The sequence below is a fragment of the Diadema antillarum genome, unplaced genomic scaffold, assembly GCF_040938485.1.
Source record: "Diadema antillarum isolate AM-2024a unplaced genomic scaffold, OU_Dant_1.0 seq00000725_RagTag, whole genome shotgun sequence".
In the NCBI taxonomy this organism is placed as follows: Eukaryota; Metazoa; Echinodermata; class Echinoidea; order Diadematoida; family Diadematidae; genus Diadema; species Diadema antillarum.
The window spans coordinates 640,111-658,241 of NW_027271628.1; the positions used below are offsets into that span (position 1 = coordinate 640,111).

At 36.4% G+C, this 18,131-nt stretch overlaps 1 protein-coding gene across 1 annotated transcript; it reads right to left on the reverse strand.

The window, feature by feature from the left end:
* Positions 1–4,441: 4,441 nt before the first annotated feature.
* On the reverse strand, positions 4,442–10,776 carry LOC139738151 (neurotrypsin-like). The gene is made up of 5 exons (XM_071648812.1): positions 10,764–10,776; positions 9,613–9,936; positions 7,709–8,038; positions 5,102–5,448; positions 4,442–4,465 (listed from the first exon to the last, which is right to left on the reverse strand). The coding sequence occupies exons 1-5, from the start codon at positions 10,774–10,776 to the stop codon at positions 4,442–4,444; spliced, it is 1,038 nt and encodes a 345-aa protein (XP_071504913.1).
* Between the last annotated feature and the right edge of the window lie 7,355 nt (positions 10,777–18,131).

Below are 18,131 nucleotides of genomic sequence, written 5' to 3' on the forward strand. Positions count from 1 at the left end.
ATAAATAAGTTTCAGAGGAAATGAAGCAAAATCAGCTGAGATAAAGGTGCTTAAACGTTGTCAAGTCAATGCATGGTTTCTAAAAAAATCACCTCCCATAGACAATACACGTAAACTTGTCCGATTTTGCGTCTTTACCTTTAAACACAATTTAAAGCATGATGACGTCATCAAATTTCAAAACCATGACATGGACTTGAAAGGCAAATGTTCAAAGTACAACATATCTGAATTTGGGATAATATTGAGCTTAAACAACAGAGATACGAGCAAATGAATGTCAGAAACAGTACCTCAAAAAAATTAATTCCACTTTTTTGATTTCAGATGACGATATGATGACGTCATAATGTAATTATGGAAATAATGATACTTGAAACGTCAAGTCCAATTTATATGCTTTTGTAATATGCAATAAAAACATAGGGTCACCTGACGTTTTAAAGAGCTATGGCGAAATAAACAAAGACATGTTTTTTCACTATATTTGCACATAGACGCGCAGGCGAAATTTGAACTTTGACGCAAGTGCATTGCTTTGTTATTTGTAGGAATCGATTAGAAATCAATGGATATTGTTGCTCAAAGTATCAGGAATCCAAATCTGTCAAAAAAAGTGTATTTTCATGTTGCTGACGCGCTGTGCGCGCGAAAATGCGCGGACGGACGCGCACGCGCAAAATTGTTTGAAACGCATAAAATTGTCTGAAACTTCGAGATTTCCCATTGGAAAGTTGTTTTGAGCCTTTTAAAATTTTGACGCGCGCTTACGCGCACTTAATGATGTCCTAGGTAATTAGCATCAAAAGAAGTAAGATAGAACGTGACCTGAACTTTATGTCCACAAAAAATGATACAGAAATGACCTTTAGTTATGAAGTTATGATCGATCATGTAACATGGTCCAAAAATCACAAAATGGCGCCTAGACGACGTCATAGATATGTTACTGTCATGAAAACCTTATTGTGGCTAGATATTGTCATGAGACATGTTCCCTGAAAATGTCATGTTATTCCGTAATGTCATTCTTGAGATATTGATGACACAAAATTGTCCAGAAAGAAAGAAGAATAAAAAGAAATAAAGAGAGATTTTGACAATCACAATAGGTGATACGCTGATAGCGTATCACCTAAAAAGAAATAAAGAGAGATTTTGACAATCACAATAGGTGATACGCTGATAGCGTATCACCTAATAAAAAGAAACGAGACATGAAAACTCGTCACATTGAGGACGAGTTAGGTGATACGCTTGTGGTCATCAGATGACAGTCATCTGTGATCGACAAAGAAAAGAATGTGATATAGGCACCTTGAAGTTATATTGAGCGTGCATGCGAAACCGTTTCTGTAACCACTCGGCCACGGGTCATCCACGGAAATGGTAAGACAGAAAAACAACAACAATGTATAGATATAACGGGGGGAAAGTCAATGCCCACTCAACTAACGCGGCCGTGTGAACATCTATTGCATTGCTAGACGGAAAAGCGGCCTTGTAACGACTGAGGTCGCTATACCATTTCTGGCAACTTGGGAAAAATACGTCCCGCAGACATAAAACCTATAATCGGCTGGTTTTGATACCTTGCCTTTAATCACAATTTTCAGTGTAATGACGTCATCAAATTACAAAACAATGACATGGTCTTGAAAGAAAATTGTTCAAAGTACAACACCTCAGTCGTCGTCATTACATACTATGATCGGTTTGACAAAGTCAACCTGCAAAATTTTGCTGCAGTCGAAGCAATGTGGTCTCCAACACACAAAAAAGAGGGATATGGCGTGTGTGTGTGTCTGTGTGTGTGTATAGGTGCGTTTATATACGAACGTGATTTCTACATGGACGAATATGTAATACAAAATTGAAGAAAAAAAAACAGTAAAGTAGCTAAGTATTTTGTTTCGTGATCTTGTGAGGTTCGAACCCGCAACCTCACGTCTCTGAGACGTCGCCTTTAACCACTCGGCGACACGTCTCGACGGGAAAATATGGGGAACGTTATGGACTTGAAAGACAGTTGTTCAATATATAACACATTCATCATACGTTGTCAGTTTGCTATTGACATGACGATCTATCACATGAATATGAGGGAGGCATTAGTACCTGTATGAAATTATTATAGGCATGGTTATCAAATTGCCCTAAAATATCCTTATAATTGCCTTATTTTTACACACAGTTACGCTATCCCTTTAAACTCGTCACAGTTTAATTAGAATCATTAACATCATACATTAGTACCATATTCAGTTCCATAGCTGATCACGTTTGCTAATCAATTAAGAGTAATTGTCTAGAATGTGTCATATGGCCAACCTGTATACACACGTATATACACACACACAATGCTAAATGTATGTATCAAACATCTGTAACACAGCTTTGAACTAACTATAGGAATTATCGCTGCACTTATCATCCATACTTTTTATCACTATCTGAAACTCCACAAAAACCACTAATTGACAAATAATCATCAATACAGAAGACTGAATACCTTTTTTACAATGTATAGCTTGTTACATGTATAAATCAGCACAAAGTAACCACGACTACATTGTGTTACTGAATTGATATGAACAAATTTCATTTTGTTACAGTATACTGTATCAGTTTGAAAAGCCCAACCTGCAAAACTATAATTTTGCAGCAGACGAAGTAATGCAGTCTCCAACGCAAAACAAAGGTATACTGTGTGAGTGTGTGCGTATAGGTGTGTTTACATGCAAACGTGATTTCTACATGGACGAAGGTGTAGTACTCCATTGAAGAAAAAAAGTTAAAAAAAAATTATTATTTTCTTTCGTGCTCTTGTGAGGATCGAACCCGTACGTGTGCAACCTCACGTTTCTAAGACGACGCCTCTAACCACTCGGCCATACGTCTCGACGAGAAAATTAGAGGAACGTAAGCTTATGTACGTGAAAGATGAATCACGAATCGTTTGGTCCGCATTCCATTCTCATTTTCAGTTTTAAATTGCAAAATTGTCAACCTCATGAGGAGATTTCAAAGAATAAAATGCATGATTACTGCAGCTTATTGTCACATCTACAACATAAATAAGTTTCAGAGGAAATGAAGCAAAATCAGCTGAGATAAAGGTGCTTAAACGTTGTCAAGTCAATGCATGGTTTCTAAAAAAATCACCTCCCATAGACAATACACGTAAACTTGTCCGATTTTGCGTCTTTACCTTTAAACACAATTTAAAGCATGATGACGTCATCAAATTTCAAAACCATGACATGGACTTGAAAGGCAAATGTTCAAAGTACAACATATCTGAATTTGGGATAATATTGAGCTTAAACAACAGAGATACGAGCAAATGAATGTCAGAAACAGTACCTCAAAAAAATTAATTCCACTTTTTTGATTTCAGATGACGATATGATGACGTCATAATGTAATTATGGAAATAATGATACTTGAAACGTCAAGTCCAATTTATATGCTTTTGTAATATGCAATAAAAACATAGGGTCACCTGACGTTTTAAAGAGCTATGGCGAAATAAACAAAGACATGTTTTTTCACTATATTTGCACATAGACGCGCAGGCGAAATTTGAACTTTGACGCAAGTGCATTGCTTTGTTATTTGTAGGAATCGACTAGAAATCAATGGATATTGTTGCTCAAAGTATCAGGAATCCAAATCTGTCAAAAAAAGTGTATTTTCATGTTGCTGACGCGCTGTGCGCGCGAAAATGCGCGGACGGACGCGCACGCGCAAAATTGTTTGAAACGCATAAAATTGTCTGAAACTTCGAGATTTCCCATTGGAAAGTTGTTTTGAGCCTTTTAAAATTTTGACGCGCGCTTACGCGCACTTAATGATGTCCTAGGTAATTAGCATCAAAAGAAGTAAGATAGAACGTGACCTGAACTTTATGTCCACAAAAAATGATACAGAAATGACCTTTAGTTATGAAGTTATGATCGATCATGTAACATGGTCCAAAAATCACAAAATGGCGCCTAGACGACGTCATAGATATGTTACTGTCATGAAAACCTTATTGTGGCTAGATATTGTCATGAGACATGTTCCCTGAAAATGTCATGTTATTCCGTAATGTCATTCTTGAGATATTGATGACACAAAATTGTCCAGAAAGAAAGAAGAATAAAAAGAAATAAAGAGAGATTTTGACAATCACAATAGGTGATACGCTGATAGCGTATCACCTAATAAAGAGAGATTTTGACAATCAAATTAGGTGATACGCTGATAGCGTATCACCTAAAAAGAAAGAAAGGAAGATTTTGACAAACACAATAGGTGATACGCTAAAAGCGTATCACCTAAAAAGAGAAATTTTGACAATCACAATAGGTGATACGCTGATAGCGTATCACCTAATAAATTCATGACGTTACCAAGAGTTACTTTGCTGTTATCGTTCACCATGTGCACGCCATTAATAGACCACTTCGTAGTTCCACTTTGCGCATGAGCAGAAAAAGGTCATTTGTACCAACAGGCACTTTGGTTTGTTATTTCACTGAGATAAGCATCTATGATGTGATGATTATTCATGTATTCTTATATTGATATAAATGGTGCTTGCCAGCACATCCACCTGACAGCAAGCCTGATATTTAGCACTATCAAAAGGAGATGTTGTTAATACATTCAATACAAAACAATGAAATGGATGCCTTCTGAAATGTTAATTGGCCACTCTGGTCACCTGGTCTAAACGCAAGTTCATTCTTTGTTTGAATACGTTGTTACGTCGGGCAAGCTTATGCGATATGTCGCTTTGAAAAAGAGTGAAGTGCCTAACCAACTGAGAAAAAAGAAAGGTCATTTGTACCAATGTGTACATGAGCTAATTACGAAGTGGCTTATTAGATGGATGTAACTCCATCAGTAAAAGTGATTTACTGATGCCTCTACTTTGTTCAGCCTCCAAGTGTGGTGTATTTTGTAAAGGGATTCATCCTTATCAACCACACCTATCAGTTCTTAACAGGCTTGTACAGCTTATTTTATTTTCTTTTTCTTTAGTTCAGATTTATTTCAGTATTTGCGTTATGAAAAAGTAATGGGGCTCTGGCTGATCCACTTTATTTACATTTGTTAGTCGTATTAAAGACATACCAGAGTCGTACTTGCAGCGAACCCCAACGTCCTTAGTGTGGTCGCAGACAGTGCCGCCAAAATTGACGTAAAGGCAATTGGCCAACGTAAACTCGTACCCGTCACACGACAAGCTGCTAACGTGAATGGCGCCATCACCTGGTCCGAAGTATTCCAACGCAACATCGACATCGTCGTAGCCCAGCTGATCGCAGACGACTTCGGCCTCGGTTGACGACCAGCTGTCGTCGCAGATCGTGCCCCATGAGTTTTCGTGGAAGATCTCGACCCGGCCAGCCTGTGGTGATGTTCCATCCACTAGACGAACGTCGTATTCTTGAGCTGCAGAAGTTAATGGAAAGGAAACGTACAGTCATGAGAATTCGTAAGTTACATACAGTGCTCAGTCACCGTTGGTATTGTGACATAACCACAGCTCATAAGTCTCCCTTTGACGGGTACAAAAATATTCACTATTTCTCCTATTTTTTATGACATGAAATCGTCATAGTATAAGTATCCTTTGTCTAAGCTTTGTTGTAGTCCTAGAATAACCTAGCAACATTGATCTGACGACTCCTACTACCCCCATATATATATATATGATCAATATTTAAAGAATCCATTAGGAGGGTCGTTAGCTGATGACTTCATTGGGTCATTCGAGGTTGCAACCAACAACATTATTCGATTATTAAAAACGTTTAAAAATTTATACAGGTGAGTCAAAAAAAATACACAGGAAAATTGCCATTTTTAGGTAAACAGCCGTGAACGAAAGGTTATCATTCATATTTTGAAAGAGCGATTTATCCAGATTCATGCGGTATCATTTTTGTATGGTATCTTTTCACGCGTGGATGACGAGGAGGCATTGTTTGCGAAAGTGCAAAAATTGACTTGCGCAAAAGTATAAAGTGAGAGAATGAATTGAACGCGTCAAAGTGTCAGATGCATTGCATGATTATGTTTGTGTTTTTCAGACGCACGATATTGCACACAAATTCACACACAAATCGCAGCACACTCAAGGAACGCACACATTAACACACATATTTATACACAAGGAACACGCGCACACTATCACATGTACACACACACACACACATACATACATCACGTACAAATCCTTTTTGAGAAATGATTCATTGTGATGTTAATGCACCAAACTTTTATCACAGTGTTATGATTTGATTTAAATTCCATTTTCATATCAAAAGGGAAAGATGCGATTTTACAGAAATGTTCATGACGTAATAATGACTTGGTTTCAAATTGGTAACCACAAAAATTACGTAGTCATGCGCCGTTGGAAAACGAGATTATGAGAGAGGAATGATCAGTGGTTGCCTCTTTTATTTCCAAAGAATTTATCGGCTTTCAATTGGCTTTTGTCCTATGAGCTTGTGCTCCAAAGCGTTGCCTACTTTGCAGGCGTCAAATAAGCATTGAATGGGGCAAAGTATTAACAAGGAATGACAACTTCCAATAACCTTTTGTCCTTATGTGTGAGCTTGTTTTTCAAAGACTTGCCTGACTTGACAGGCATCACATAAGCATTGAATAGGACAAACGTGGTGCGACCTCAGTTTATCCCGCAACAGTGATCTTTCTTGGTAACAGAAAGTGCACAGGGTCAAGGCAATGTAACAGAGGTCTTGAGACGCTTGTGACGATGCTTGAAAAGTTTCGGGTGTCCTTGTAGGCAAACTGTTTATAAGAACTTTAATCAATATGCTGCAGAACAGGAATGAGCCAAAACTTCAACAAAGGACATCCAGGCCATCGAAGATCAACTAGGTGTGTGTGTGTGTGTGTGTGTGCGTGTGTGTGAGTGTGTGACTGCCTGAGTGTGAATGTGTGTGTGCTTTTATATGTGTGGCATATGATTAATTTTGTTGGGATGTTATTTGGATCTGCAAATACCGAATTGATACCCAAAATCCCAATTGTTTTGTTTTATTCAACCATTACAGAAGCCTCACCAGTCCTTACTTTGGCGCAAGTTGATTTTTGCACTCTCTTAAATAATGTCACTTGTTCATCCAAGCGTGAATACATTCCACACAAATATTATACTAAATGATTCGGGATAAACATTCTTTCAAAATACGTATGATAACCTTTCCTTCATGGCTGGTTTTTAAAATAAATTGCAATTTTCATAAACGTTTATTTTTTTTAACTCACCCTGAATATCCACAACCTTGTCAGGTTTAACCAATGTAACTTGTACCACTCTATTTGACTCTCCTGTCACCGTCTGTCCTAGTCAAGGTGTGGAATCGCATACTGAGTGTGCGAATGTATCATCATTGTGTGCGTGTGTTTCGTATAAATCATTCATAATCAATGCCCGTAAGTAGGACATGATATGATGTATGTGGGTGTGTGCTCAAGTGTGACAGTGACCCCCCCCCCCCAAAAAAAAAACAACAAACAAACAAAAAACCAACAACACCCCAAAACAAAACAAAACAAAACAAAACAAAATAAAACAAAACAAAACAAAAAACAAAACCGCGAACAGCAAAAACAGTTCGTAGTACAATGTATATACACTCCACGACATTGCATATTCCGCAAACAAATCTCTACGTACCATACGGACCACCGCTGCATCGGATTTTTGCCCCACGTCCACTGGAGCAGGTGCTACCCCACCCACTGTGAGAGCAATCTTGGATGCGAGATTCGTATCCGGTGCAATCGACATCTGAGAGGTGGTTAGACCTTTCGTCCAGTCCCTGTGCGCTGGCTGAAAATGCTAACGTGACGCCGTCAAAGCCGAGCTGACGACAGGCCACTATGGCGTCTTTCGTGAGCCAGCTCAAATCGTCGCAAATTGTCCCCCACTCACCCCCATGGTAGATCTCAAGTCGACCCTCCCTTGGTGTCGAACCACCCGCCAACCGAAGTTCTCCTTCAACATCTAGGGAAGACAATCATAAGGATGAGATAAAGAGATAGATGAAAAATTATATTTTAAATGTGAATATAATACTATGTACATGTTGTACTAAAGCGGCCATGTCATCACATTATTGTATGTAATATTGTGCGTATAATGTACTAAAAGAACGTTGTATGCAAGACTATTAAAATAATGTATTAAAATGAACATTGTATCACTATCAGGGTTTAGATAGTCAATGACAGATTTGATTGCATACACACAAACGTGATCACGTATAATGATCTATTGCCCATGTTCCTCAGAGGGAGAACAGATTAATGTAACAAACAATGACTTTTGTTATTAGAACATACTAGTACATAATGTTCTAACCTACCAGCCCTTCAACTTCGTTACGGAACTAGAATGGTTATAGAACATTCGGTGTGTTCTCTTCCCGCTAGTCATCAGGTTTATAATACTAACATAAATAAATTCATGACGTTACCAAGAGTTACTTTGCTGTTATCGTTCACCATGTGCACGCCATTAATAGACCACTTCGTAGTTCCACTTTGCGCATGAGCAGAAAAAGGTCATTTGTACCAACAGGCACTTTGGTTTGTTATTTCACTGAGATAAGCATCTATGATGTGATGATTATTCATGTATTCTTATATTGATATAAATGGTGCTTGCCAGCACATCCACCTGACAGCAAGCCTGATATTTAGCACTATCAAAAGGAGATGTTGTTAATACATTCAATACAAAACAATGAAATGGATGCCTTCTGAAATGTCAATTGGCCACTCTGGTCACCTGGTCTAAACGCAAGTTCATTCTTTGTTTGAATACGTTGTTACGTCGGGCAAGCTTATGCGATATGTCGCTTTGAAAAAGAGTGAAGTGCCTAACCAACTGAGAAAAAAGAAAGGTCATTTGTACCAATGTGTACATGAGCTAATTACGAAGTGGCTTATTAGATGGATGTAACTCCATCAGTAAAAGTGATTTACTGATGCCTCTACTTTGGAATACAATTTGGGTCAATGCACGCAACAGCTATACGTATTATGCCGTAAGGATGCCGTATTCTCAAATTATTGCCATTGGGTTTTTTTTTTTGACAGTATGTTTTTCATTTGGAAAGCAGAAGGGTTTTATCACAATAGACAAATAATTCCTGCTTTGTGAAAGACCTTCATTTCTCACGTTGTCTGTGTTACAGCGCTCATGATTAGAATTCTTCTGACGGATTTTTTTTTTTTTTTTAATCGGTCAACCTGATAGACAAGTTTATTGTTAGTTTATCATTTCCATTGGCGCCTTTGGCATGATTTCATCAATTGAAGACAGAATGTTTTCAATGTACAATAAACAGATGATATTTGCTTCGTGTGAGATTTTAATTTCTCATTATTTCTGCACAAATTACAGATTCTAACAGTCAGACAGTACATTTATCGATTGTTTATTGGTTGTTTCAAAAACATTTTGTCGCTTTCCCTAACAGATACCACCTTTCCCGACAAACGTTGTTCAGGTCAATTCATAGTCCACAAAGGAACGGTTAGTTGTAAATGAAGTATAGAGTTTGTATTGCTCACCTATGCCATCACTGCAAACAACACCTGCATCCTCATAATGTCCGCACAATAAATAGGGATTGTCTGAATACGAGCACTCCCGAAGCTCGTTCTCGGATCCCAAACAGGACATTGATGTTACGATTGCCTGCGACAAGTCCCCTTCCCCGAAGAAGGCGCGCGTTGTAGCTGTCAGGGCCTCTGGGAAACCGAGCTGTCGGCAGACTACGTGCGCATCCTGAAGATCCCAGTTATCGTCACAGACCGTAGCCCACTGGAAGTTATGGTAAACCTCGACTCGCCCCTCGTTGCTTACATGACCATCCACGAGACGAACATTACCCTCTGAAAAGATAATAATTTGAAATGCAGCGAACAGCGGAACAGTCAACGGCTTGTGTTTATATGAGCGCACGGGGGTGGATTATACGTATACATAATATATCAAGTTCCTGCGGTAAATTTATATGCTGCACACTAAACGTTTGTATCTACTGTTGTGTGAAAATTATTTGCTTCAGAACGGTCTCAAATTCAAGTAATGTGCAGATTAATGCCCCGTCACTGATCAGGCACGCTAACCAGGAAACATTAAACTTCTACTTGAATCATTGCAAAAATCGATGCAAAAGTTATGAATTTTTAAATTTTGGTGATAGAACCACTGGATAATGAGACTACTAGAGTTCATGACGTCATATGTGTACAACAATATACGGAAAATAAAAAGAGATTTCCACAAAAATTCATTTTTTTTTCATGAAAATTACACATTTCATGAACTTGATACTGATATAGTTAAGGATGGTAATAATTCAACCTGCTTTCTGAAAGCGGTTAGTCAAGTGCTCTTTCAATACGCTAGAAAAGTGAAAGCATGTTAAATTTTGTTTATATTTTCTTCATGTTATTATCCACACGTGACGTCATGACCTCTAGTAGTCTCCTGAAAAAATAATAACTTTTGCATCAATTGTCCGATTTTCCTCAAAATTTCACTGATGTGTTCTACTAACGTTGCTGCTTCCACGCAATCCACATTGCTCTTAGGGTTTGGTTTCCTTTAAATGTAACGGCGTAATTGTCAAGTGTTTTATAGTACCCATGCTGTCCTTAACATACTCATCTTGTCTTTTCCATTGCTAATAGCTCAACAGACATGAAAGCATTACTGCTCAGCGCCATTACGCACAGAATATATCAGCATATTGGAACGCCTCGCCCTTCACGTATACACCTTGTACATATTTGCTTGGGCAGAATATACATAGTTGTCCATTCATCAGCTTATTAATCCAATATTTCCACAGGACATCTTTTTTAAAATGTATTTTTCTCCAAGTGTGTCGACCTATAAATGAAAGAATCCTTCATCCGCCATGGCCGTCTTTCTCTGTCTTTTGTTTGTATGCTTCCTTGTACCTAAGCATTTATTTTATAAATTTTCTAAAATTGTGATATTTGCAGCTAACGTAGGTTTATTGAATAATCTATAATGGAAAAGAAAAATAATTTGAAGAAATTAAATGTGACGATAATTATAAGTATTTTTGTATACACCTGTCCTGTTTTCGAACGATTCGATAGACGTATAGTCGTTAATACTTCATCAACCTATGCAAAAACATCACCCTCACCCTTACGCCATTATACTGAGTACTCAAAGAATATACAAGCGCGAACATTACGACCCTCTGCTTAGAAACCACGTACTTACCGTAATAAGCAAGGACTGTTTCCAGTAAAGCGAAAATTGTGACCAATTTCCACATGATTTCGGTGTAAAATGTTCTGCTTGAATTCTGTCCGCGTAAAGTGATGCTCTGTTGGAATGCTGCCTTTCCTCTTTTGCTGATGCTTAGTTGTAATGAACCCATTTCACCAAGGAGATATGCTCATGAAACCATCAAATATGCTTTTATATGTACATTATTTCCCTAAGCAAATTGGACTTCGAACTCTGAGGAAACAAAATGTATAAGAGCCAACGCTCATACCATTGGCGAGCTAAATATTTGCCAATGTTGACATGACCTATAGCAAAATTTCATATTTTGTTCGAATTGTGTGGCAGGAGAATGTTGTATAAAGGTCAATAAAAAGAATTTGGGGAATCATCAGCCTTATTTTAGAAAGATATTTTTGGTCTTTCGTACAACCGATTGTGTTGATGAATTACTGACTCTCAAGAGCAAGCATTTTCTGTAATGTATATATTGTGTATATTTTCAACAACAAGCATGTCAAAAATGCAACATATTTCTTTGCACATTATGTTGAAAATACTAAAAGTGAAAATAAAGTTTGAATTGAATTGAAGTTGAAAGTTAGAGTAAAATGAAAGCGGTAATGGCGACATAGAAACTACAGTATTGTGGTCTGTAATGGTAGCCCTTCTCCACCCCTTCTACGCCTCCTTTAAAGGCATAATTTACCATTTGCAGGAGAAGAAACAAAAACCTAGCATTAGTGCTTCAAAATAGTTCTAAGATGTGAGATAGAAATGGAAACAGCCAATGTAAAAATTTGAACCAGTATGAATAATCGATGTTAAACATTGTTAGATATACAAAAAAATGTGAACAATAGTTATAAGAAAAATGTTTTTAGACTAAACCGTCTACATTTACGGTTTAATGAGAAAAAAAAATATTGATATCTCCTTATATTTCAGGCTTTATTGCATATATATATATATATATATGGTAAGATGTTTTGTGATACAACTGCCCTACACATATGCATCAAAAGTGATATCTTTAACAATTTTTTTTTTAAATAACTGTTCCCAAAGGTAAACAAAATCTTTAAGTTTTCATAAGAAGGAGTTATCCTTTTCCAGCGGCAAAGCTATGACATGGCCCCTAACACTGTCAACAATATTTTGTCAACTGAGTGGAGAGGAAATATCGGTTTGGTTGAACACAACATTTTCTCTTACTCATTCATTCAATGAAAGCGAACTTCCTGCATAGTTCACTAAGCTGAGCTGAATAGTGAATATTTGGTGAATAGTTTATCATGGTGAATATCAAACTATTTTTTTTCCAGCACGAAGTTTTTACAGAAATTATCATCTTATCATTAAATTGACACCTTATACTGCATACATTGTATTGTAGAAAGATCGGATAAAACTGGTTAGATTCTCTGCCTGACAAACAGGAACATTATGATAACTTATAGATTCATAGTTTGCAGTATAAGAGGCGTTTGAAAAATGTGTAACCGAAACAATTGAATATTATCATAATGATAGACAGAATGCTCCTATGAAGGAGTTTTATTTCTTTATTACTCCACCTCATTAAACATAAACCTTTTGTGTGCCTTCTTGCCTGTTGGAACAGAGAAGAGAACCCCATAGCACTGAACACATTAAATCTCTGGTACAGAAAGGACTAGATAATTATCATTAATAAAAATCATGACACGGATAGACAGTACCAAACCGCAGAAATGGTTTTTGGCTCATGATGCTTTGGAGCTACAGGACTTGTCAAATGAAACTGTAGGGCCAACTAGCAACAGAAATCATGAACATGCAACAAATTTAATATATCATTGCTAATTTGAATTTTATTCATGAATTTATCAATATCCTTGGTTTATAAATTATCAAATAAAGAATCTCTCATAAAACCAATAAATTTCCATTAGTTCCCTAATCATGGTAATGTTTTTTAATGATTCTTTCTTGAAACACAACTCAATCTTACCGCGTTGAGATGATCGAAATACAGCACATAATTATATACACTACAGCATGTGATAATTGGTGAAATGTAAATTGTAATGAGGATTATTCAGGGAAGAAAACGGAATTGATGTATTGGGATAAAAAGGACCAAATGAATTACAACGTAACGACTCCACTTGAAGCTATGCAGGCAGAATATCAGTGCAGCGGTTCCGAAGTCAACATCCAAAAGTGGACATGATTGATCGACGAGCGACGTCACCAGAAAAGTACACAGAAAAACACACACCTACGCACACGCACACCAGTTACTACGCACAAACACACACAATCACACACACACACACACACACACAGCACCCATCACACTCACACATACATACACACACACACACGCACACACACACACACACACACTCATATTGAAAATAAAGGTACATAATACTATGCGTATACGGAACCAAGCTATGGCTTATTATACTGATGTGATGTGATGTGAGTGGTAAACCGTGTACTTTAATAGTCATTTGTTAGTACACATCTCTTTCAAATTATCCTTATTCCTGTCTTTCTTATATCTTGTTTTCTTTAGCGCAAATTGGAATATCCAAATTGCCTCAAAGGAGAGGAAGTCAATTTAAGTCCACTGAAATTATCAACAAAAGCAATGACCAGCGCTAAAATACCTTGAATGTCAATATATGGTTTTATGTGACGTGAAGTTGGCAGTCTAGCCCCAAAGAGTCATCATGGGGCTCTGGACATGCGTTGCTCAGATCTGTAGCGCTTTTCACGTCGCTCTTTTTATCCTTTGAAGGGTTCTTTATTCAAAAGTCTGCTGACATTTTATGATGGAAATATAAAACACAGGGGCCGATTAATCATATATATAGGGTTTGGCGCGGGGTGGAAGGAGGGGCGGCTGCAACTCTCCCCCCCCCCCCCCCCCCCCCGCCCCCCGCCCTCACGGTTTTTCAATGTGACCCCCCCCCCCCCCCCACTCGGGAAAATCAGAATACAATTTAGATTGAAGAGAAAAAAAAATCGGACAAAAATCACAACTCCCATTTTCTGTGCCATTCAATGTGTTGACCTCTGACCCCCCCCCCCCCCCCCCGCAGCTCCCCACCCAATCGCCCACCTGAATAACTTTCGGCGGTCCCTGATCTGATATAGTTATAATATCAAAGGACGAAAAAGAGAGAATTCCTCGTACAGACACTTTTAAAAAATTCAGCTCTTTCTTCACAGACTCATACCACCAAAGATGGTAGTCTCCTTTTACAGCGATACGCTGAATGACTTAGCGATCAGACTGGGACATGTACATGTAGTTAACTTACACTTACTTGATATCGTTATACTCGATATCATTATTAAACACAGACTATAAGATAATTGCTCGAGTTATGTCTCAGCGATTACAAAGAGTGATTCATAAAATAGTTTCATGTGATCAGACTGGTTATATAAAAGGGCGTTCAGCTGTAGATAATTTGAGATTCATTCAAGATATTATTGATTATTGTCAAGTATTCAAAAAGGAATTTATATTTATTTTTTGGGATTTTTAAAAAGGAATTTATATTTATTTTTTTTGGATTTTCAAAAAGCGTTTGATTGTATGAGTCATTAGTTTCTTTTGCAGGTTGATTTATCTTTCAACTTGTTATAAAATTCCTCATAAATATGTAAAAGAGTTGAATAAGATATTCTTTTCATTTTTGTGGAATTTTAAAAGAGATAAAGTTAAAAGAGCGGTTGTAATGAATTGTGTTTTACAAGGTGGTTTAGGAATGATTGATTTAGATGCAAAAATGAAGTCACTTAGGCTTTCTTGGTTGCCGAAATTATTAGATGCTAGTGATAAATCTTGGAAATATATATGTAAATTTTGGCTATATGAAATTGGAGGGGTTTATCTATGTCTACATTATAATTGTTCAGCTGCAGATATGTTATTGTGTAAAAGATACAAATCTTTCTACATGGGCAAAAGCGCATTATACAAAATATAATTATTGCAGGTAAATGATATACCAAATGAAATTATTTGGAATAATACGAACATCAAGTATATGAATGAAGTTTTATTTATTAAAGATTGGGTTGATAGTGTTAAACAGTTGATAGAAAATGAATCATGGAAAAATCATGAACAAATATATGAAATAATGAATTTGAATTCTTTGTTAATATTGTTTCAATACGAAAGAATTAAAAAAGCATTGCCATAAGTGTGGTTTGATTATTTATGTAAAAGGCAATGTACCCGAGATGTTTCATTTAATAAAGAATTGTTTCAGATAAATACTGGGGATATAATTGAATTGAAAGCTTTAAAAACAAAACAGTTTTATTTGTTGTTGCTGGGTGAAAAGAAATCTGAGTTAAGTGTGACGTATGTTTGGACAAAAACATTGCATATACCTCCAAAATTTGATTGGAAAGTGTTGTTAGATTTCAAGTTTGGAAAGTTATTTAATGATAAGGTAAAGCAATACAGTTTTAAGTTATTACATAGAATATTACCATTTAAAGAAAATTTAGTAAAATGGAAAATTACGTCTATATTATGATTTGTAAGAAATGCAGCGAAGCTGAATCTATTTGGCATGTTATGTTATATTGCCCAGATACAAGGTTATATTGGGAAAAAATATCAAATTTTATATGCGCTTATTTTCGTATTGATATAACTGTTAATGAGCGAATGATATTAACAGGATTTAATGTAAGAGATAATGTTTGATGTTGTTAAATTTGATGTTAGTTTCTGCCCAATATACGATTTTTCGTTTGTATATACTTAGCAATTATACAACAAAAGCAACGAATGTTTAGGCACTATTGACAGATTTTAGAACGGAGCTCATTATGAATTTGAAATTTTTGGTTAAAAAAGTCTACTTGATTTCACGGAAAGGCAACTTTGTGAATTAGAGCAGAAGTTGGATCATAAAAATCATATTTGATTACCTGTGGATGCACAAATTAATATGCTGAGGTAATGTTACATTCAGGGAATATTTTGGATATAATTTATTTGAAGTATACTTTCACCTGAGGAATCGAAATTTATGTGATGATACGATTTTGACAAGTAATTGTTCGCACCCTTATTTTCTATGTTCGTACATCCTGCTCTCTTTATGTCTTTGTGAACTTTTTTAGATATTTGAAATGAAATAAAGTCCCTCGAAGGAGGATAAGGAAAAAAAACTTACACTTACTTTAATTCATGTATATGAGATAAGCTGCAGTTAAGAATGTGATTGAAATGAGAGTGCAAAAGCAGAATGTTTGTGTTGGCAATGTTGCCAAGATATGTGTGTTTACATCTTCTTGTGATCGAAGTTTATACCTGTATAGTCCAGGGATAGTCAAGAATGCGGGCGTGAATGGTCCATCTATACTTACGCTTTTGCTTTAAACAACACAGGCGTCTTTGTACAATCTATTCTTCTTCTTCTTCTTCTTCTTCTTCCTTTTGTCTTTGAGTCCTATTAAAAATATGTCCTTTTTCTTATACTTTTTCTTCGTAGTCATCAGGTCCCTTATTTCTATCTTACTACTTGATACAGGCAGCATCAATTTTATACAACTCATAATGTTCTGTGTGTGTGCGTGTGTGTGTGTGTGTGTGTGTGTGTGTGTGTGTGTTTATGTGATTTTGTGTGCAAAACGTGCAGGTAGTGCTCCTAACTGTTGTTGATGTACGTGTATTTTAAAACATTTCTTGAGCGGTTTCAGTAACTATCCCACTCCCCTTCCCCGTGACACTTCTATACTCATCCGTGGAAAAAAAAAAACCAAAAAACCTGATCACGCAGACACTCAGGTAAAATGAGTATAATCAAGACATTATAGTCACACACGACATAGACGATATGTTGTCTTCACTGGAATTTATTCTATATTTTGATACATTTTACAGTAGCAGTCCCCTTATTTCTACAACCACAATAGTTAAGCACATAGGAATATGTCATTTTGTTTTAAGCTTCTCGTTTCTTTGTATATGCACATTGATTTACATTGCTATTTAAACCATTTCTTTATATCTACGTATTAGATTACATGCATTTTTAAGATCTATTCATTTTCCTCGAATGTAGCAAATCGAATTTGCCCTAAATTGATAATGAAAAATTCAGCCAACATCACAGACGTCATACTTAACATACATACACGCCATACATTAAAAAATTGCAACAGCGAAAATCACTCGTTTGTTAATAGGATGGAAAAAGCAATTTGCTTGTTAGTTTGTAACTACCACTGAAATTTGCAACAACGTTATTTTTGTCAGCCTTAATATGTCAATTTAAACACAGTAAACAGAAATTCTTCACTTCTCAAGTTGTCTTCTATAGTACTGACAAGTTGACTACTTTGATCGATCTGTTATCCTGACAGAAATATTTGTTCTAAGTTTGTCATTTCCATTGACACCTTTTTGACAGCATTTTGACTAATTTGAAGGCAGAAGTTTTAATTACACAATGGACAAACATTTTTTTGTTTTGTGTATCATCATTAGATAGCTTTTTTTATTCTGCGATAGAGTGCTGTACAGAAGGCGGGTCCCACACTATTTCTAATAATTCTTTTTAATAAATGCTTCTGGGTGTACATACACTAATTAATAGAAAACTAAATACTAAGTTAACAATCACGAGGTATGCAATTCTGTAACAAGAGCAAAAATAAAATGTCATATTCACGAAACAATTGCGAAGGATACATTACCTGAAACGGCAAGGAAGCTCTACAATCATCACTTGAATGCTTAGATGAAAACTTATTTGGGTTTTATGTTATTATGACGAATAACAGT